Raw genomic sequence first — 21,614 nt, 5'->3', positions numbered from 1 at the left:
CTTTTTCACTCACCTGTTGATGGAAGCATTGAAAATGTGATTGCCTGTTCTTTAAGGGACTGAATGTCATTTGAATAAATCCCTCCCACTGACTACATCTTGTAGGTGACTTTTCCCACAACACCCCACAATTACTGTGTGAAATGTATATACTACTGATTAGTTGTACTTTGATGGACAACAGTGGGACAAGAAAAGACCAGCAAGAAGCACTTTGATGTCTAACTTCAATGCATTTCCTTAAGCTAAAGACAACAGTGTATGTCAAACTTGCACTAGCTTGTTCTTCCCCTATAAAACCTAATAAATTGTTTATAACAACATGATTTGCGTTTACATACTTGCATTCAATTCTATCAGTATAAATTGGCTGAATTCATCTTCCCAGCAATGTACTCTGGGGTACTCAACACAAACATTAATTCTTTCTTCAAAGATCAAAAAGGACCACATGTTAAGGTGAGCAGTTTTATTTTGCGCACTGTTACAACATGCAGATCTCAGTCCAGTGAAACAAAACACGTCTAAAATTCAGATTCATGCACACTTTTTAAAATCAATACCAACAATAAAAATCAACAAAACAGCCATGAAAACAAAACTAATTACACAAGAATGTTTTTAATTCTGCATGGGAATTATACCCATAAATATTACATCCTAGGGATGATCAGTAGCTGTTGGATTGAGGACAAAGGTGAATCTAAGTCAGCACAAAACAAATTTATTCAAATTTCTACCCGAGCAATGAGGCTAGGTGCCCGGGGTCTCCCACAGGCATTGTTCCTTGCCTTTTCAGGTTATATTAAGAGCAGATGGCATTCTAATACAGCACATTTTTAATGGTAGTACAGGAAAAACAAATTCAAACAATCATCCACAATGCTGAGTTTTACAGAAACTGAAAGTGAGAAGGATAGCTTGGGTGTGCGGGCGTAAGTGTTCCATCAGCGTTATTCGTCGTCGGAGGAGTCTCTCTCTATCGTGTAGGCCATGAAGAAAGCATCGGGGCGAGGAGGGACAAGGGGATGGCCTGGTCTCACAATCTCAAAGCCCAGGAAACTGAACGTCCGCAGCAACGATGCTGTGGGGGAGACGGGAGCGTGAGGCGGGGCCCTGCGCTGGGGACGCCCAGAGGGGCAGGGGAAAGGGAGGGAGGGGCGCAGACACACATACCTCTGTCATCGCGGTTCTTGTGGAAGCAGATGAAGACGTGATCTACCTGCAGCTGCTCCTCTGCAAACTCCAGCAGGAGGGCAAAACTGGAAAGAGGCAGGGCAGGTTGGATAGTCAGTGTTTCAGAGAGAGGGTCAATACGATGTGGTACAATGACGTAAAGTTAATATTGGAAAATGATTTCTACTGTCATCTGTAAAATATTCATCAGGCCCTGGAAATCAGTCAGCTGTAAGTGAAATTACTAAACCAAGTTTAGAGCTTCTCTCACAACGGCAATCGCCAACTGGCCTCATTGTACAAAGGTTAATCCCGTATTCATTCTTTAACGTGACATTCCAAAATTATGAAACTCTTGTCGTGTTGGTTACGTGCACCCCATCATAGGGCAGCGTGAAGCGTGGCTGAGCTCACCCGTCCTTGCTTCCCTCAGGCAGGGCTCCGGGGGGTATCTCGATGTACAGGTTGCCCCCCTTCAGGGCCCCCCTCCAGGTGCAGCGCTTGCCCTCCACTCTGCGAGGCTCAAAGTGCAGGAATCGTACTCGGCCTGCTGAGGGGGGGGGCTCCTCGAGAACCTGCAGCCTAGCGTCCTGCAGAAGCACAAACAGCCTGTCAACACACGGCAGACTCCATGGCTACAAACTCTGAAAACGCTTAGGACGACTGGTCGAGTACAAGTTCAGTCCTGCAGATTTGTGCACAGGTCCAAAGCTGCTTGACTTCAACACTTACACCAAACATATTTATAAAAAATACCCACTGTCAAGGACAACAGTCTACTACAGTGCTGTTATTCTAGCCCACCCCCATAATGCAAAATGCACAAGAACTGGGGTGGAGAATGGCAAGTGTAGCATAGTGTTAAGGAGCAGGGCTTTTAACCAAAAAGTTGCTGGTCTGCTTTCCTGCAGCAGGACTGCTGCTGTAGTCTTGGTGCCTTAATACAGTTGTATAAATGGATAACATGTAAAAACTGTAACCTGTGCAAGTCGCTTTGGATAACAGCATCTGCTAAATGACAATGTAATGTAATGTAACTCAAGTTGTTAGTCATGTGATCCTGGACTACAGTAAAAATATCCACAACGGTGAGCATGAAGGGAGATAAAAAGTGAAACTCACTGAGTGGAAGAGTTTAGCTGAAAGATTGTGATCCCTCTGGTCATTCCCTCGCCCACCTGGGATCTTCAGGGGTGGGAGAGGGGCATCAGGAGCACCACCGAGGCCCCGGACACAGGTTACTGCAACACCGGGAACACCGACAAGGACTGTGGAGAGAGACGCTGCATTGAAAGCCTGCACTCCAGCCACCATTTTAACATAAGGTTTAATTAATTACAGTTTAATTAAGATTCAGCTCAAGTAGGCTCATCAGTTTGCCTACAGTATATAATGCACCTAGCACTACGGCACACATCTCTTCCTGGCACTCAGGCTTTCAGGCAGAACAGGTTTCAGGAAAAGGGACAGACACGCTGTGTGAGAATCGCAAACACTGACATTTCCATGACTGTCCATAGAATGCTGATGGTTTCTGATGAGGCGTGGGTGGACAGCCACTTCTGCACCATCACCTCCCTGAGCTGCTGCTACTCCCAGGTCATGAGGGCTTTTGGTGGGGCAGCATGTAGAGCTAAACAGGAATGTGCCTAACTTTTGATCAGCCAGGTTTATCGTGGCATGATGCCGAAAAGGGGAGAGGAAGAATCTGCTTGAGGGAGAAACTCAGTGTCTGCCACTTTTCCCCTGTCTTCTCCCATTTTATAACCCAGGAGGCTGTGGCAAATCACACTCTGGAAAAGCTACTACACCTTAAAAGCACTACATTCAGATCAGCCATGCAGACAGGCAATAACATCCTAACATCCAAAGATAGGCCATACCCATAAAATAACTGCACAATTATTAATCAGGGCAGATCAAGTTAAAAGTAGACTTGAGTGACTAATACATCAGAAACATTGCTAACGCTCTCCTCTGTACTCAGATCTGCATCCTTGGCAACCAATTCCCCGTTGAACCTGCTGACAGTTCCCCAATGAATGTGGAGTACACTCAGCAGGCATGTGGGTGATGTGTGCAGTTACTGGCAACATCTCCCCCACACTGACGACATCAAATCAACAGCAAAAAACAAAAAAAATTTCCCCACTCATTTTAATACTACGTTCATAACTCAAAAACACAGCCCTGATAAAAAGAGGAAATAACTGCTTCCTGAACTGGGGTGAATGCCTAACAGTTAAGGCACAGTAAAACTAACCTTGTTCCAGAGGACTGACTGACAATATGTAGACAGCCAAAAGTATGGTCAGAAATTTACACTGTTCTCATTCTGCCTGCAAGATTGACAGATTAATCTGACTTCGATCCAAATCAACTGTCAGGTGCATAATTAGGGAATATGTACAACATTTAAGCCCAAGAGATTAGCCTCTCTTAAAATTACAAGCAAGACTAATTTCAAACTAAACTCAAAATGCATAGCGCAAGTCAATGTCAGATAAGAAAATAGCGCACAGGTAGTATGCAATTTTAAAGGTGATCACACTGAGTAGAAACAGAATGCAGAAATGCATAAAGTTCATCTGCATACAATGTATTGTGACCACAGGTCAATATAGACAATGCACTTCTGTATGCGGTTGCTGAAAAAGGTATGCGGTCTCACAGAAAAAGAATGCGAACATACTGCAGCTACACTGTCAACATGAAGCAGCACCAGCGGCTTATTAACCTAGTGTGCATTCATACATTTAATCTGCCACTACCCACAATCAGATCCCAAGAGCAGCATAATGCCTGCATTTACTCTGACGAAAAGAGCAGAACAGATCTCACATATAATCACACATATAACTGTAGGTCTTTTATTTCAAGCTTCAGATTTAATACTGGAATAGACAGGGCAGTGACATAGGTTCAGTACTACTGTAGCCCAAAAAGGGAAAACTGTAGCGTAAGAATTTTAACAGTACAGTTTCACATTGCATACACCAAGTCAGTTTACACCAGTGTTTCTTTATGCATGGCCTCTTTGTGTTTGATACCCGCAAGAAAGAGATCATCATCGCTATAGTGATCTGACCACCACACCACTATCTTAGCAACACAGCCTGAGAGAGAATGCCAAACGATAAGCTTGTCAAAGAGCCGAACGAATTCAGCGGCACCCCATCTGTCTTGCGCTTAGCTAATCCTGTGGAAAGCAAATGAGCAAAATCACTGCGCTCCCAACAGGAGAACAGGTTCGCAATCCTCTGCTCATCTGTGGTGCCATTCCTCATGGTTGCTGGTGTGCGTAAATGACACACTGGTGCTGTATGTGGAGGAGAGGCGTGAGGGCAGAGTCAGGTCTGCTCCTCCACCACATCCCGACTGGAACTACGCAAAGACGTCTTCCTGCCATTCACAACATGGCGGAAATTCCCCGTGTACTATGGTGCATGATAACTGCACACAACACACAGCAGAAGTTCAGCCAATGACAGCTGGTCTGAGCACACGGGGGGGGACAGGGTGTGAGGCTTCTATTGCATAACAGCTTTGATCCTCTTCCCATCAAACAAATCACATTTACATAAGACTGCAGCAAACATTACCTTTAATGCTGTCTGTAAGAGGAAACTACTGCTGAAAAAAAATCCCACCCCATCCTGAATAACACTATCTGGTATTGCCTATGTACAATCAAACTGAGAGTGCAAGAAAGGCAGCAATACCATCTGCTCCACACAACACCTACACAGCAAACAACTGTCAGTAACTGCTTTGAGAAAATGTATAAATACAGAGGCTTTCAGAGAACATTCCAGCAATACAAAAACCATGCCTGGATATTTCCAGATGCCTGATATTCAGTGCACACACTGAATGAGTAAGTGCTGTAGATTTTGTCTGTAGCACTGAACTTGGTATGTGATAGATTTTTTTCTTGCAGCAACAATTCAATGTGCTACATTTTGGCAAAATACAAGTCTTAGATTAATATAATACAACATTTTTAAAGTATCAAAGCAAAATCACAGCAGGGATCTTTGCCCTTTCTGTCCAACCCATCCTACTGCCTCTCAGGAAAACCATTGCGTACGTGGGTATTAGCATGTATCGGTTCTGGAATTTCTACATATTTCGAAATGCACCCTGAACGCAAAATCCAAACTACCCTGCCTGTGGTGACACGACGGTGACTAAAAGCCCTCCATGTCATCATCACGTGGACATCATCACGTGGACATAAGCGTTGCTGAAAGCTCAGTTTTAACAAATCTAAACAACGAATTAGCTCTGGCTTACACTGCCAAGTTCAGTTCCACGGGCTGGACATCTGAAACCTCTGTATACCTTTGCTCTTGGGGGGAGAGGGAACTGAAACATTCATCGAGTTTATGCTGGACTCTTGGACTTGGTCGACGTTCACAAACCCCATCCAACTCTCCAGGTAATGTTTAATCATCCCCAAGACAAGACATCTAACTAGCTGCTCCACAAGAAAGAATCAAGTGTCATCAGCATTGTCGTCACTATGGCAGTTATCACAACCAGGGCAGACCCACAGTCAATTATGTAACGCTCACTTACCTAAAAACCCTCAATCAAATTAAACCAAACAGAATATTAATTGTAAACCGTATAAAATATTTTAGTCGCCAAACCTACCAAGCAACCATGTTTCAATACCTGGGTTGTAAAGGTCTAGCTACCCAGTGGTTAGCTAAAGTCTTATCTAACGTGCTAATGTTAGCTATAGCTATTTACGGCTGTCGATTAGGCCTGGAGCCTGAGCTAGCAAACTAGATAATCCTTCATCTTTAACACTGGCTAGGTGTTCAGCGTTAATTACATTACGATGACAGTTAAGGTCCGACATTTAGATAAATAACTAAACTGTCTAATCTTATGGACTTAAGATGACGTTACGACAGGTAGCTGTCACACCGTAGTGGCCTGTTGGCTACTTGAACATCGAGAATGTTCGATTCATCAAGCGAAGCAACTAGCTAGCCTAGCGTGAACAAACAAATCAGCTAGGTTAGCGAGCCACCCAAGTTAACAGGCTCATCAATAAGTGAGAGATAAACCAAATACTAGCTAGCTAACAATTATGTAAGTGAGCGAACGATGGCTAGCTGGCTACACAAATGTAATGAATTATCGTTCAACAGCTAGCGGCCCTTCTCCTATTATATGACTAGCGTTTGCTAGCAAGCAGAAAAACCGATTGGCTAGCTTCTCAGTATCTACCCTATCTCGACAGACATGCTAGCTACCAAGCTAATACACTCTCCATTTAGCTAGCTTATAGTTTGCCTTTGGTTAACCGAAGTAGCTTGTTAGCACGCCACAATAGCCACGAGCCGTCGACATTTGCAAGCTGGATAGTTTGACAATGCGTAACGTTACATCTGTCAGCTAGCTAACTAGTTAGGCGTCCATACTATACACCGACTGCTGGTGAAAAAGTTGGAAGGATAGCTGCCTAGCTAGCTATGTTATTGTCAGCATCAGCAGTATTTCTAGCTAGCTGTCTAGCTAACGTAGTTCAATTGCCATTACAAGGCCATTGTTAGCCAATATTTTTTTCCTTACCTTTTACTTTCGGTCATATTACTGGTCATGTCGATAACTGGCATTTTGGGTATGTTTCTTTCCTTTTCTCTTACAAAACAGTGGCTATTTAGGATCGTCTGTAGGTTGGATTTAACCATCCGGCCTATGTCCTCTCCCACAGGTCTTTCACCACCTCCTTACTTCTTCGGCAAAATGGATTGACAACAATTAGGCCGAGGGGTTTTATGCGGTGGGTGGGTCTCTGAGCAACGTAGCACGCAGTAAAATTACGTTGCAGCTCTCCCTGATTAATCTACAAATGTCACATGGGATGTGTACACCAATCACAAGAACCCATCGCGCAGCAATGAAAAAGGTAGCCACGGAGGGCATGTTTTCTATATTTATTTATGTGGGCTGTGTACAGGAGAAACAGACGTTATGTTATAACAACGGCACTGTCCGTTGTAAGTGGTAAACTTTTACTTATTATAGTATTATACCTAAGTGGCTTGTACTCATTAATGTATGTGAATGAAAACCTCCACCCCCAGGTCACCTGGGCCTATTGGTTTTTGTACTTCTTTATCAAATATATCACCAAAGAGGTCATTCAAAGCCTGATTTACTGCGTATGGAGAAAGGCATAGACTGCATTCTATATAAGTGGCTTACTCAGTGAGAGGCACAACTTCCACAACAAACAGTCACTCACTGAGTAGTGAATCCTCCAGGAGTCTGTCCACATACTGTACTTACAACAGTCACACACACATGAAATTGCTCCCAGAACATACTGACACAGGCAACAGTTCTTAAAAGTTTATACATTGACTCACATGTGCACAGAAATAGCTGCATAATAGCATCTTTTAAGTCAATAGTATTAACATCAGCAAAATAAAGTGAAATATGCCTTCTTCTTCTTCTGTCTTACCGGATCTTCAGCAGCAACATGTATATGCTTGTATATACATACCTGCAAATACAGACAAGCATAAAGCCTTTTCCCTCAGGGGTATAATACCAAACCTAAATCTCACTTGACAGCACAATAGAGAGAGTTTACTAAAAACCAGGCCAAAAACTATAACACTGTGTGGATTAAAAAACACATCTTGTTGAAATCTGTTAACTCTGGCAAACAGTCATTTCTTAAAATACAAATTTCAGCGTATGTATGACTTTGAGATAATGGCAATAAAGGTAATGTAAAAGAGCTTTCTGGTCTCTGTTCCAAAACTGGTATTTCCAAGTACACTACAATATTATTGCAAAGAATCACATTTGATTTTCACATTTAAACGGATGTTAATTATTTTACATTGTGGCACATGTGTATTTTCTGCACACACTCCTGTATTACCAATGACGTTATGTTACCGCTTGTTCCCTCTGTGGTCATTTTTAGCCTGGCTTGCTGTGTTATTTCACTGATGTGGCCTTCCCATATAGGAACGATACCCCTGCCTTTGCCACTCCCAAGTCTCCATTTGGAGGACAGTGAAGCATCTTGGGGCATTTTTTGATCATCATTTTTGATCAATATTTAAACGGCACCTCAAAGGGGTCTACCATTTAAAGCACTCCAAGTTCTTGGATTTTTGGGAAATCCCTGTCAGATGTCATACTTTTCTGTTGCACTGGTTTATCCGGCTTCTCCATCTTTTGGTTTGTGAAAGGTGTTTGCTCTTAATGTCAGAGTATCTCACCCTGTTGTTGAGACTGCGGAGTCTGGAGCACTTTGTGTCCCCATTGTTGATACAACAGGTTTGGTGACTGTGTGTTGGCACATCTGCTCCAGCTCCTCTAAAGTGCTGGTTACTGGTCCAGTCAGCTTGGTAAATCCATTCTGTGTCTTTATACCATATTCAAGTCATGTCTTTCGCCCCGTCTATGGATGTTACTGATGGCTGCTAGCCATCAATGTCAGCCTGGGTGAACTGCATCCCCAGGAGACATCAGAGTTCTCTGGAGTGTATTTCTGGGAAGTCAATCCAGGCAGGACAGTTTGTTCTATCTAATATTTGCTCAGGGGAAGTTACAAATTTGGGTTGCAGTGTCTCTACCAAGTACCCTAATAATGATGTTATATCACTTCTTCCCATTAGCAATACAATTTCACCTCAACAGGCTTGGAATACAGCATTTTATTCATATAAGCCATATTCGATCCAGATAAATGTTCTTTTTATTTTGATAGTGTATTTCTAAAATTCACACCTGTAATTTCTTTCAAAATTAATTTTATAATCCCAGCTCTGATTATTCCCTCTCCCTCTATATGGGCTATTTTACTTGCATTCAAAATCAGATAAAACGTAGAATACAAGACCTTTCAGGCAAGGAACAAGTGACAGGATTAACTCTTGCCTTGCCAGTTTGTGTCAGTTGAATGCCATGTGGAATTAACAGCCTGTCTGAATTACATTTCAGGGAGTGTTTTATGTTTCTTTAATCCCTCCACAGCTGTGCTTGCCCGTCAGGCAATGGTAGGGTTGGGGAGGGGGTGTGAGACAGGACTGCGGACACTCTCTGATCTCATATTCGGGTCACCGCTGCTGAAAACTCTCCTTGGGACGGCAAAGGTTGATTCAGGTAAGCCTCCTTATGTCATGGATCCAGGGTTAGACCTAAACTCTCTTTATGTATGGAATTCTCACAGTACTGGCTTGGTCATAATGCTGAAATGAGCGATTGGATTTCGATTTAATTCGCTCAGTTTGTCTTGCTCATTTGATCCAGCCTGATACCCATTTTAGGAGCTGTTGTAATATTAGTCTGTGCCTCATATACTTTAATCAGAGCGGTCATGCCCACTGCCCCAGCCTGTGTGAGAAAACAATCAAATGATAATTATGTTGCAAAGGAGTTTAAATTATATATGTGATTGAACTACTATTATTAAATTATATATGTGATTGAACTACTATTATTACCATGCACACCACTATCATTTACTTGAGAACAAAGGACATAAGACAATGGGTCTTTTTTCGCTTTCGATTTTAAGCTTAATGGCATTTCATTTGAAGTGTAGGTAGCTCATTTATTGTAGGAAATATGTCAGGTAGGAAAGTCATTCGCATGTAATATCTGTTGCATGGCACAGTATGACTTGCTTTATTACATTTGCTATCGTAATTGCAATGCATTCATCAAGGTGAGGTAAATGGCACAAAGTGGAGTCACGTCTAGACAGGGTACAGAAACACTGTATATGTGTCATGTTGATGGAACACTGGCAGCACTGGTCAGAGCCTAACTTCAGAGATTACTAAGGAAGCTTAAATGTAAAAGCAAATATTGATTGTACAAATAAATGAAAATGCATTGTACTGTACAAATGGATAAATATATATTTTTATTACATTGTTTTTCACACACCTCTTCTATACTCATGTCATTTTACTTTTTTTTTCCCCTCTCACTCCCACCATCCCCCTCTCTCAGTGCTGGGATGGAGGAGAACACATTTGAGATATTTGAGGGTGAACTTGGGGTGCAGCTAAAAGAAGAACCCCCTCCCAAACCTGTCAGACAGCTCCGCAGGGCAGGTACCGTGTTGCCAAAGCAACTGTTACCTAAAGCACAGCACGCAAAGTGTCCCAATTAAAATTCAACTTGTTACATTGATTGTAACCAGACACCTGCAATTTGCTGCTTTGAGCTAAGATGGCCCCATAAGGAAAAAAGACAAAATACTAATATTGATATAATCCTTCTGTGATATCTCTCCCCAATAGCTGAGCTGTACTGTAAAACCTACTGATGTAGGTTCTGCCATGGATCATATGCAGGCTCGGAATTGTCTCATTCATATGCAGGCTAGAAAATATGTCCAATTATTTCTATAATAGGACACCTTGTCAAGTGAAATATGACCAGTCCCAACCTAGCGTTACATCGTATACTTGCTTGGCTGATATACAATATAGCGTATATAGCATAGTTTTGACATATTATCAATTGATATCTGAACAGATTTTGTTCACAGAATAGTATCTTGTATCCTATTTAGTGTCTTGCTCAAGGTAGACCAACAGTGCCCCACCTGGGTCCTTCAAACTTCTAGTTTCAAGCCCTGTATGCTACACAACCACTAACAAAAATGATGATCAAATTTAATTTAAAGTTTCATACAGCCATCTCCCTCCACCCTGTGACAGGCCAGACTAAAGTTTACGTCTTCCTTTCCAGATGCCCTCTCTTCCAAGAGAAAGAAAGAGGTGAGTTTTAGCCTTTTAGTTCCAGTTTTGTCAAGATGGCAGTGATGTGATGTAAAGAACAGCAATGCCTTCAGACCTAGACTCACTTGACTGTACAATAATCAGGTTATCTTTACAGGTCCTTACTTAACTTAAGCTTTTAATCATTGTAAGCTACAATAGCCATTTCTTCTAACAGACCCCAAATAATGTAATATAATGAAGATAATAGAATAACAGTGAAGCAACTGTGTTGACTTTGACCTCAACCCAGAACTGTCAGGTGGAATTTTATGGACCCTGATTGCACTTATCAAGCAATTCTTAGTGAAGGCATATAAGAACACTCTTATCTATGAATACGTGTGTCAGAGATACTGCCGCTCATTTGAACCAATACAGTAATCAGCAAACAGTGCTGACCATGTTGGCTGTGCATATATTTTGTTGTATAAACTCAATGTCACAAGAAAGCTCAAGGAATAATTTTACTTTGCAGTTTTCATTCTTGTTTTCTTGATATTCAAGGGTTTGTTCACACATTCGGTCATTCACCAAGGCACATGCGTGACATGTTCCTGTTTCCATTAGCACTGAGAATGTGAAAAATCCTTCTTTGCAATTCAGCAACCATGATCTCCTCATCTGTCCTGGCAGGCCCCGCCGAGCCCCCGGGGAGTCCCAAGGGAAACACCCAGACCCTGTGTGTCTCTTTCTCTTCTTCCTCAATTCTTCAATGGCCATATAGAACCTTGTGTCCACCTGTCAGTTATGCTGCATGAGCATTAATCCGTATATTGTGCCACAATGAGCTGCGTTCATCACCATATACAAGTATATAGTTAAGTTTACAAGTATTCCTTTTATATCAATACAATCACTTGTCAATCACACACCTTTAACGAAGACCTACTTGCCTTCGTTTATTTTTTTCCTCAAATTCCAGTTGACACCCGACAAGTTTGCGCTTGTGTGTTTTCACTTATTTGCCTGACTCTGCGTGTTGTCTCTCCTTCCAGGTTTCTGTGTACGTGTTCTATTTATGCCTTGTTTGTGCACAGTGTGGATGTGTCTGTGTTACATGTATGATTGTGTTTCTTCAAGTGTATTTGTATCTGTGTTCACATCTTGAAGCACAAGTGTACCCTCTGCCTTTTCCCATGCTGCAGTGCCATCACCTCCTGTGTTGTCCACCCAAGAACTGAGCGATGAAGAAAACCCATGGGAGGGGGTTACACTGAACCGATGTTTGTTGGTGGCAGTCATCATTATCGTGATCAGTTCTGGAGTCAACAGTCTGAATGGTGAGTGATCACACACAATACTGACAGGGCATACATTAAATATGATCATTCTCTGAGAATGCATGTTTCCCACAAATTTAAGTCACAGTTTATATGAAAGTATGAATGGCCGGTTTGAATGCAATGCTGTTTTTGACATTATTTTAAGAGAACTTTTATGAATAAACTATACTTGAGACCTCTAGATTGGTATGACAGTATAAGATAAACTTTTCATTAAGGTGTCTAGCATACATGCAACACATTTTCAGAGATTATTATATATCTTATGTGCATACAGCAGAAAGCTGCTCTCTTATCATTTGAGCCTTACAAATATTTACCGAATGAACATTCTAACACTAAAAAAGCCAACATATGTTATTCTGTTCCCTTAACATTTGTCATAATGCGCTGACTCACTGACACACACAGAAGAGAAATGCACACAGTGACTACAATTGAACAAATCCTGCGAGGGGGCCTCAAACTCTCAGGGCCACACATATGCATAATGCTTCAGCACACACATTCGCAGGCTCTCATACACTAAGGCTCTGGCATGCCTCATGCCATGCTCCCTGTCTTTTAGAAACACTGGGGGCATTCTGGGGCACTGAGGAAGGAGAGGAGCCCATGGAGGACCTGGCTTTAACAGCTACTGGTCTACAGCAAGACGGCTCACCAGAGCAGGTACTAAAACCTAGGCCTACCCTGTCTGTTTGTCTCTCAGTCGGATTGTCTGGAATATACCACTCTAAACAACAAACAAGAAACAAAGAAGACTAAAACTTAGATAAATGTCCAAGTCCAAATACCTTATGTAGACCCATGGATGTTTCCTATTTCTCTCCTCCAGACAGAGAGCTCTCTGTGGGACAGTCTGTTCTGGTGGAGCTGGGGGTCAAAGGATGACAGTGGTGATGATGATGACGATGGTAGTGATGATGACATCTCAGAGGTCCATAAGGAATTAGGGAGGGCCAAACACAGAGAGAAATCTGCAAAACAACTCCTGAAGGAAAAAGAAGATACAACAGCAGGGAAAAGAGATAAGGAGAGAAGCAAAAGGCGTGAGGAGGAGAAGGTTAAGGAGAGGGTGGGAGGGAAGAGGGAGAAAGAGAAATTGTTAAGAGCCAGGCACAATGATGATGATGAAGAAGAAGAGGAGCAGAAACCCAGGAGAAAGAGGGAGAAGGAGGAGATCCATAAAAGGGAGCGCCGTCAGGGTTAGTCCCAAGATGAGAAGGAAGCTTTTGTATTTGTTTAAAAGGTACCAAGACTGGTCATCTGACCCTAACAGCAAAGGCCAAATTCTCAGATGCATCTCTTCCCAAGTTTTTGAAGTTCAGTCAGTGCTGTCAAATTAGCATTAGGAGAGAAATAATCCTCTGACCCCTTTTGCCTATTTGCCTATTTTGTTTCAATAAGGTCAGTCACCACTTTCGTCAATATATGAGGCTCAACAGTAACTAATGAGCAAAACTACATCCTCTTCGGATCTCTTACTCACTTATATAATGAGGTGGTGAACAGACATGTGACCTGAATGTTAGTTTCTTTACTATTCAGAAATGGAGGGCTTGTTCACCTGTTTATGTCCACATTAATGTAACTTGTATGTATAAGGACAAAAAGTCAGAATTCAGAAACTCAAAAAATAGTATAATTTCATGGTGAACACTACAGAATATGAGATCATGAATCACAAATACACTGTAAAATGATGTACTTTCAGAGGTAAATAAGATTGCCAAGTGTGTCACATACATATATTTGATATATTTTTACATGTATTAAATTATGAGTGTAAATATCTCCTAGCAGAAGTAGTAAAACTAGAGCCCAATCCAGAAATATCAACTAAAGCCTTCCTGATTTTCTCCTCACAGATCAGAAATGACTATATAGGGTGTAAACAATATGGCAGAAACTCCACCTACCCAACTAGAAAGTTACAGAATGTGGAGCTATTACCATGTTTCCGCTATCTATCCAGTCCTTTAAGATCTCATGGGCACTAATCTCACTGCTCTCAGGCACCCTTTGAGCTTTTCAGATAATGTCAGTGAGGTAGCGCCTATCCTCCAATCGGCGACCACTTCACTTTGATGCATTGTCTCACTTATAGTGAAAATAGCCGTTGTGTGCCGGCTGTGTCCACGTGGATCAGATGATTGCATTCACCTTGCTTTAGTGTTTCTGCAGAACTGCAGGGGTTGTTATGAAAAAATCTAAATGTTTCTGCAGCTTATATTACTAACAGAAATATTACTGGAGATTGGCTCAGTATTTTAGATATATGTCAGTCTAAATACTTGAAATTTCAAAATTGGTGTATTAATATTACAAGAGTTTACCCCTACAATACCCATAGGTTCTACATTAACAATGTGCTGTTAAAACTGTTAATCAGCAAACCGGGAAAGAGAGATTTCTCATCTCATTTTATAAATTCTCACTAAAAAACAATAGTCGATCAAATGAAGGATGTCAATTTTCCCATTAGTCTGTGCTATAAACAGAGCCACATTCTGCATGTTAGTATTGTGTTTGTTTTGTTTCTATTAACGGACCAGAGATTTGTAATTAACTCTCCAAACTCCATCTAACACGAATGCTCTTTTTCCTTGGTCATAAAACTTTGCCACAATGAAATAAAGTATGTTTCCTTTCCGTAATGAACCAGTTGGACGTGGATGTGAATATTTTCACCACCCCTGATCCAAAACTGTACAGTGACACAGATGTACAACATGCCTACAACAACCATCAACATTCTATGAATGAATGTTTTTATTCATCGTGTCAACATTGTATTTACTGAAACATATTCAGAGGAGGACCTTAAAAATACATGTGCACTTAAGCTATACACAAAGTCCGAACGTGGGTGTGCATGGCACACCGACCCATAGGTTGAATGACAGTAAAACCTAAGCATCTGTGATTATCTGACTGTCGGTACATATTTCTACAAAAGAAACAAATGTACAAAGTGTGTGTACTCAAGCAAGTCTGTATGTGTGTATGCAATACAATGGCTAATATGTGGATATGGGAGTTCAGCTTTTGTGCCACGTGCCTCAGCGGCAGCCACATGCCTTAGCCACTACGTTGGGCTTGATGGAGATTTTGGTGCCCGCGCCGTCCAACTCTGCCACTTGCAAGTCCTCATAGTCGACGGGCACACAGCAGGGCGGGCGCTCCAGGGGGAAGCCGCTCTCCCAGTGGCTGTTCAGCAGGATCACATGGTTGTTGGTATTGGTCAAAGGGAAGCTGCAGGCACCCTGGCAGTTCTTGATGTTGGTTGTGGGAGGATTCAATACGTATTTCTTCAGTGACACGGTGAGACTGTGTAGCTGACACACGTTTCCCTTTCCTGGGCCCTCCTGACCTCCCCGGGCCGCCCGCTGTCCCCTCTCTTCCTCCCAGGCCCCCAGCACTGTCTGCAAGGCCTTGAGCAGCAGCAGAGCCCGATACTGAGCCTCTCTTGGGTTCCCTTGGGTACCTACAGGCAGAAAGTGTCCAGCCCAAACACCTATTATCCAAACTCTGCACTTTCATTGCTAGTGAACAGTGCGTCATATTAATATTAACAGCAATTCTTCTATCTACTACCCCAAGCACAGAAAATTTAGAATTTTTCCTGCATTTCTAAGTCAATATGAGAAATAGTTTTGCCTTGCAGCGGTTTGGCAATATGGTCCCTCACAAATGTACCCGGTGGCACTCAGTAGCATGTTCCTCTGCTCACCTGCTGGTGGGTCTTCACCCTCTCTGGGCAGCACACTGAGCTCCTGCAGCCTGAGTAGCCGGTCCATAATGTCACGCCCCCCCACGCTTTCTCTGACCATTTGGGCTACAGCCTCCTCCAGTCGCAGTCTCAGCATTGCCAGCAGGGGGGGCTGTAGGGCCAGCTCCACCCGGTGCTCCTGGAGCTCAGAGAGCTGGCGGGGGAAGGAGAAGAGGGTGGGGGCTGAGGAGTTGAGTAACCCCAGGAGGAGGGGCTCACTGGCGGAGTCGCCCAGGGTCAAAGGGGGCAGAGACTGCAGAGTATCCAGAGAGACAGGGGCAGTCTGTACTGGGAGAGACTCCAGCTTCTCTCCAGGGAGAACTTCACTCAGGAATTTTTGCAGGTCACACAGGAAAAGGAAGGTTCTGGAGGGTGCCAGGACAGCTGTGGAAAGACTCCTTTCTGGTGTCAATCTGCAGAAAACAGGACCACACATGTTAGCTTGCATTACCCACAGACATTCTGAGCATTTCAAGCACATTTGTACATTTTGCCCCTGGATAAAAATATGTCCTGATGTTGAAAAATTAATGCGCAAACCTAAGACTCTGCACTCTGAGTGTTACAGTTGTATACTGTCTGAAACAGCAGATCCATCCAAAACACAAAGACAAACCTGCTATCAGGGCTGTTTGGAGCTTTGTCCATTCTGAACAGAAGTACAGGGCCCAGAGTGCCATTGGGGGCTCCTTCCTCTCCCATAAGGAGCCTCTGCAGCTCAGAAAGATTTTTTGACCCTGCAAGAAGTGGACGAGCTATTAAGCATGTACATGAATACACAGACATTAATAGTATAACCAAGACTCATCTTGAAAACACAGAGGGACACTTTCACCATTCTCTGCCTGGTTTGTCTCCACTGTAATCTGTAATGTCACGTGACCATGTGCATGGCTCTCCATTTGCGTCCCGGTCAGAACAATGAACTGTGTCCCCACTGAAATACACACTGTCTGAAAAAGGTGGGACATGAGGCCATTTTAAAGTAAGTTACAACAGTCAACAGATAAGACAGCACCAGCACACCAGCAGTTAACAATCATGTTATATTACCACAGGTAGTGTTAACATGAAGGGAAGTGTATATAAACAGCCTTCGTACCAATCACTGAGGAAGGATGAATAGACCTTGCTTTCTTTTGATCGTTTTACTGTAAGCTCTACAGGACATTGTTGAATCGCTGAGTTTGAGGAGGACTGACCTGTTGGTGTGGCTTGAGGGAGTGACTTGTGAAGGACACAGCCTGCCCACCTGTCTGGATGGAACTCCCCAAGAAAAAGAGCAGAACGGAGGATAGTCTGGGCAGCTGAGCCCGTAGTGGGGAAGGCAGGAGGAAATGAAGAGTCAACCCACTGCTTTGGCCCTCTGCATCTACCTCCCAGAGCTCTGATGCAATGCACAGACAACAAACAGCTGGGCCTCAATTCTTCGCATACAGTACAAGTAACTGTGTGGCTGTTGATTCATACAGTGTATTTAATATATTTACATTTACATTTATTCATTTGGCAGACGCTTTTATCCAAAGCGACTTACATAGGTTACAGTTGTTTTACAATGTTATCCATTTATACAGCTGGATATTTACTGATAGTGGTTACTCCTTAACCACTATGCTACACTGCCGCCCATCACTGGGCGGCATATTTCACTGGGATCATTAAAGATACATGTGTATCATGAGAACCTAGTTTGAAGCTGGTTGTACACAGCATACTCCCATCAGGATGAATAATGTGATTCTAAGTCCATTAATTTACTGTATATCCTTGGGCTGCTACAGCTACATGTTTATAGTGTGGCAAGGTAATCCCAGTCAAGTGTGAATGCAAGGCGTGATAAAGAAACAATCCATTACACACTCTGGTAGGTATATAAGAACAGACCCAACTTAGATACCTTTGGTTGGGTGTAAAATGCGTAGTCTGTTTCTGTCTTCCTCCGCACTTTCAGATAGCATAGACAAAGTTGACAGTAGCCTGCTTGATTTTTCATCTGCATCAGAACAAAGTCCAAAGCGGGTCAAATCTTCCTGGGCCAGCTCACTTTCCCTTCCCCAGCCTTTAAAGAGTGCATTAAGCAGATCTACTAAAACACCTCCATGATATTCCACCATTCCAAAACATTGTGCTTTCCAAGATGGACGCTCAGGGCCAGGGTGGGAGGTGTTTTCTTGTTCTGTAGTTGTTGGAGATTCATTAAGTGAGCGAGACAGGAGGTTAGGTGCATTCTTCTCATCTTCTTGCTTGTGTCCCCAGGCTCCCTCTTTTCCTCCATCTATTTGACCTGTTATATGGTTTGGATTTCTTGAAGCCAATAAATGATCTTTAAGACAAATATAAGTTTGATTTGATTATTCAGTGTTAAAATCATGGACTAAAATACACAATAGCAACTGAATGTAAAACGAAACCACATTTATCACATGTATCAGGTTTTGAAACGTATGGGTGGTGTACACACACTATACTGTTTAACTGTAACTGAACAGTGCTTTGTGCAAGTTTCCTCAGACAGTCTTGCAAACCCTATACTCTGTGTCAACTGGGAACACTTAACCCAAATTCCTTTAATTAAATGTTTCTTGAGGGCACAGAATTTTTGAGTTGATTAGGCTGTTAATTAAATTTCAAACTGTGTTAAACATATTCTGACAGCTAAACTGCTATTACTGCCATGTACAGACAGAAACAAGTTGTTGGAGGTATATGACAGAGTTAATAATGAATACTAATTCATCTTACACAACGGTCAATCAACTTGTATTACTAATTCACAAATGGCTAATAGCAGGCACATGTCAAGTGATGTTGAACCCCGATCAAGTACTAAATGAACAGATCAAATGAATGTATCTGAGTGCTCACTCGGAATTAAAACCATTATACACAGTGTGCCCTGAGGACCAGCACGCCTCCTTGTGTTCCCTCATTTTGCACTAAATGCATCATTACCGAGATTAGCATGGCTGATTTCGTCATTAACTTCAGAAATGACTAAAATAAATTTTCTTTGCAGTTCCAGTATGCACTATATGTGTATATAAGCATGTTTACACAGACAAGGTAGACAGCAAACGTTTTCCAGTTAAGCCGCAGCTACGTAATGTCACAGAAGTTTAGAGGAATGCCACCGACCTGGCCTTGAGTGGTCCAGCTTTGGTTCTCGGTCGCTCGTGTTGTCCCCCACTGCAGTCTGGTGTGGCAGAGTGGCCACAGCACAGGGCAGGAGCAGTATCACTCGGAGCACACTCCCTAGCCACATGTCTGTGTCCTTAATGGAACCAGTGTCAAGAGCTTGTTTGGGCAGATCAGTGAGGGAGATGGGTTTTATGCACGTTCCCTTCTCACAGGGGGACAGGCTGCCAAGATAGCTGCGCAACAATGTGTGGCCTTGGAGAAATGAGAGACATTTTATTTTTTACTTTCAGCACCAAGGAGGGCTTGGTGCAGATGGGTTGCCGTAGGTTTCAAGAGGGACAGAAACAGATGCCACCTGAACAGAGAGGAACACAGCATACTATTAATAATCCCCTATCTGAGATAAGACAAAGGAAAACAAGAGCCAGACAGACAATCAGGGTCTACACAGTAGCAGACACACCTGCTGACATGCTCTGGGTGTGGGAAAATTAGCATTGGACATTAGAAAGTAAAGTGCAAACCAATCTTTCATGATCATACTCAAATAATCCAGTTTTGGATTATTGAGGCATGCTGTCACATTCTAAATTCCCATCTGCTCCTAACTTGTTGGACAAAACAAAATTGGCTAACTAGCAATTTTACTGGATTCTAACATACAATACCATGCAGCAATACATACAATACAATACCATACTAGCTTTGCTCTTTATTATTATTATTATTATTATTGTTATTACTATTATCATTACTGGTCAAAATCACAACAGCGAGGTGTTTTTATATTTTGAACATTAAAGTGAAAGAAAATTACAGATGAAGGCTTCTGAAAAAAGACTTCAAACAACTGGGACTCACCTGACTATTGGTGGGCTAGCAAACTAAAAAAAAAAAAACTATGGCTATTTTTGTAATAAAGTGGGTTTTACAGTGGCGACCTTCCAGTGGGCACAGGTGCACAAAGGTAGAATTCCACTCATTCTAAAGTTCGTATGCTATCTATTGCTTCCCTGTAAAATAATACAGTCCGTCAGAATTCTTAACAGAGCTTGTCAATGGTAAGCATTGCTGCATTACCAGATATGCTAAACCCCTATACATGTTTGGAAACAGACATTTCCAGATACTTTGTCTCCTTAGCAGTAGCCTGCAAGACGTAAAGATTTCAAAGAAGAGTAACATGCCTGCCTACCTAACTAACTGGCATACCTGGCTGTAAATTAACTTAGTCAGCTAGCAAGCACACTAGCTAGCTCACAAAACATGGTTAATAAAAACAGAATGGGAAATGGAAACAGATTAACACAAGAGATGTCAGGTTGCAGCTAGGTGGGAATAGCAAACTTAGGTGGAATATTAAGGTACACCTTTTACCATGCAAGGTGATGATGTTAATTCAGATATAAAAGGTAATTTACTTACCTAATGTAAATTCTTCCAGTATTTTCAGGTTATGCTATTTTATTGTTATGATTATTAACCTTTTGGTGTGGAGCTAGAAAGCTTTCAAGCCAAGATGGTTGTAATCTATTTTCTTCTGAAAGTCACTGGTGGTTGAATAAAGTGAACAGCTGTGGCTTTTGGCTGAATGTGAGGAGCTGGGGTACTGGCATCATCTGTACCTGATGGGTGTGTAAGGCTCTGTGGCATCTGTCAGAAGACAGTAGGGCACAGGAGTGTTGCTGACAATGTATTGTGGCAGGAAAATAGAGAAGAGCAAGAAAAGGAATGCTTTGTCACTCATTGTGTGGCTTTATGAGATTGTATTCAAATTATCTTTGTGTAAATGAGGTTAGTTGATTGAGAAGTGTATGTTTGCAATGAGTCTGAGCTAAGGGCCATTGCAGTTGCTTCTGTTGGAAATACCAAAAAGGACCTCAGTGCCTCCTGAAACCCCACAAATAAGCATATCACACACCTGCCACCTCAGTAGATATTTCATATCAGAAAAATGTATCGATGTCAAATTGGCCATATAATATATGAATCAAAGTATCAAAGTATATATTGGTATTTAATATAAAATACAAGAAATATGCAAGAGTCAGGCTGGAAAAATCATGTTGCATAGAGACATATAGTTAGGGTAAATGCAGATGGACATGGCGGCGGGGCTGCAATTTATGTCTCAGAGGGTAAATTAAGATCTTGATTTCTCCCCTACATGTTTTTAATTCCTTCAGGTATGCTTCACTTAAATATGTTTAAGATTGTTTCCTATTCTGGGAACAAAATTCAGTCATTGGGACTAATGAATCATGGCTTGAGGGGACATGGCAAGATGTCCTGCCTATAACAAGTGATAGTCATGGTGGAAGTCATTAATGTCATTGATGACTGTCAAAGGCATTCGTTCACATCAAAATATGTCTATGCTTTGCAGTTAAATCTATGGCCATGTAAATGTAAAAGCAAACCAAAATGCTAGTGAATGAAAAACAGTTGGAGAATGTAAAT

At 42.1% G+C, this 21,614-nt stretch overlaps 4 protein-coding genes across 4 annotated transcripts; 1 reads left to right on the top strand and 3 right to left on the bottom strand.

Moving 5' to 3' along the window:
* Window positions 1-302: 302 nt before the first annotated feature.
* Window positions 303-6,954, bottom strand: oaz1a (ornithine decarboxylase antizyme 1a). Its single transcript, XM_036522198.1, is given in 6 exon segments — window positions 303-1,084; window positions 1,177-1,262; window positions 1,591-1,766; window positions 2,299-2,385; window positions 2,387-2,444; window positions 6,766-6,954. Coding segments are annotated over 6 exon segments (657 nt in total). The 5' UTR covers window positions 6,885-6,954; the 3' UTR covers window positions 303-953.
* On the top strand, window positions 5,267-14,394 carry LOC118771162. Its single transcript, XM_036519065.1, has 9 exons — window positions 5,267-5,617; window positions 9,196-9,324; window positions 10,180-10,283; window positions 10,927-10,955; window positions 11,592-11,637; window positions 12,104-12,238; window positions 12,810-12,910; window positions 13,077-13,345; window positions 14,391-14,394. Exons 3-9 carry the CDS (start codon window positions 10,187-10,189, stop codon window positions 14,392-14,394), a joined length of 681 nt encoding a protein of 226 aa, XP_036374958.1. The 5' UTR covers window positions 5,267-5,617; window positions 9,196-9,324; window positions 10,180-10,186.
* Window positions 14,395-15,225: 831 nt separating this feature from the next.
* Window positions 15,226-16,771, bottom strand: LOC118772825 (muellerian-inhibiting factor-like). Its single transcript, XM_036521451.1, has 3 exons — window positions 16,630-16,771; window positions 15,975-16,426; window positions 15,226-15,728 (listed from the first exon to the last, which is right to left on the bottom strand). The coding sequence occupies exons 1-3, from the start codon at window positions 16,713-16,715 to the stop codon at window positions 15,304-15,306; spliced, it is 963 nt and encodes a 320-aa protein (XP_036377344.1). The 5' UTR covers window positions 16,716-16,771; the 3' UTR covers window positions 15,226-15,303.
* Window positions 16,685-19,300, bottom strand: LOC118772826. Its single transcript, XM_036521452.1, has 4 exons — window positions 19,152-19,300; window positions 17,914-18,339; window positions 17,216-17,400; window positions 16,685-16,966 (listed from the first exon to the last, which is right to left on the bottom strand). Exons 1-4 carry the CDS (start codon window positions 19,276-19,278, stop codon window positions 16,799-16,801), a joined length of 906 nt encoding a protein of 301 aa, XP_036377345.1. The 5' UTR covers window positions 19,279-19,300; the 3' UTR covers window positions 16,685-16,798.
* Window positions 19,301-21,614: the final 2,314 nt, after the last annotated feature.

Source organism: Megalops cyprinoides, chromosome 2 (genome assembly GCF_013368585.1).
Source record: "Megalops cyprinoides isolate fMegCyp1 chromosome 2, fMegCyp1.pri, whole genome shotgun sequence".
NCBI classification, from domain to species: domain Eukaryota; kingdom Metazoa; phylum Chordata; class Actinopteri; order Elopiformes; family Megalopidae; genus Megalops; species Megalops cyprinoides.
The sequence above is the reverse complement of the archived record's forward strand: the minus strand, read 5'-3'. Positions and strand labels throughout refer to the sequence as shown.

Bases quoted from the DNA above. Each gene is read 5' to 3' on its own strand.
- LOC118771162 (XM_036519065.1), top strand. From the start codon at position 10,187: ATGGAGGAGAACACATTTGAGATATTTGAGGGTGAACTTGGGGTGCAG. The intron at 11,638-12,103 runs GTGTGTCTCTTT...CCCATGCTGCAG, and splicing joins AAGGGAAACACCCAGACCCT to TGCCATCACCTCCTGTGTTG. The intron at 12,239-12,809 runs GTGAGTGATCAC...CCTGTCTTTTAG, and splicing joins TGGAGTCAACAGTCTGAATG to AAACACTGGGGGCATTCTGG.
- LOC118772825 (XM_036521451.1), bottom strand. From the start codon at position 16,715: ATGGGAGAGGAAGGAGCCCCCAATGGCACTCTGGGCCCTGTACTTCTG. The intron at 16,427-16,629 runs GTTTGTCTTTGT...TGTTTTCTGCAG, and splicing joins CCAAACAGCCCTGATAGCAG to ATTGACACCAGAAAGGAGTC. The intron at 15,729-15,974 runs GTGAGCAGAGGA...TTCTGCCTGTAG, and splicing joins GGGTGAAGACCCACCAGCAG to GTACCCAAGGGAACCCAAGA.
- LOC118772826 (XM_036521452.1), bottom strand. From the start codon at position 19,278: ATGTGGCTAGGGAGTGTGCTCCGAGTGATACTGCTCCTGCCCTGTGCT. The intron at 17,401-17,913 runs GTATCTAAGTTG...GCATTGCATCAG, and splicing joins CATTTTACACCCAACCAAAG to AGCTCTGGGAGGTAGATGCA. The intron at 16,967-17,215 runs GTCAGTCCTCCT...CACCTTTTTCAG, and splicing joins CCCTCAAGCCACACCAACAG to ACAGTGTGTATTTCAGTGGG.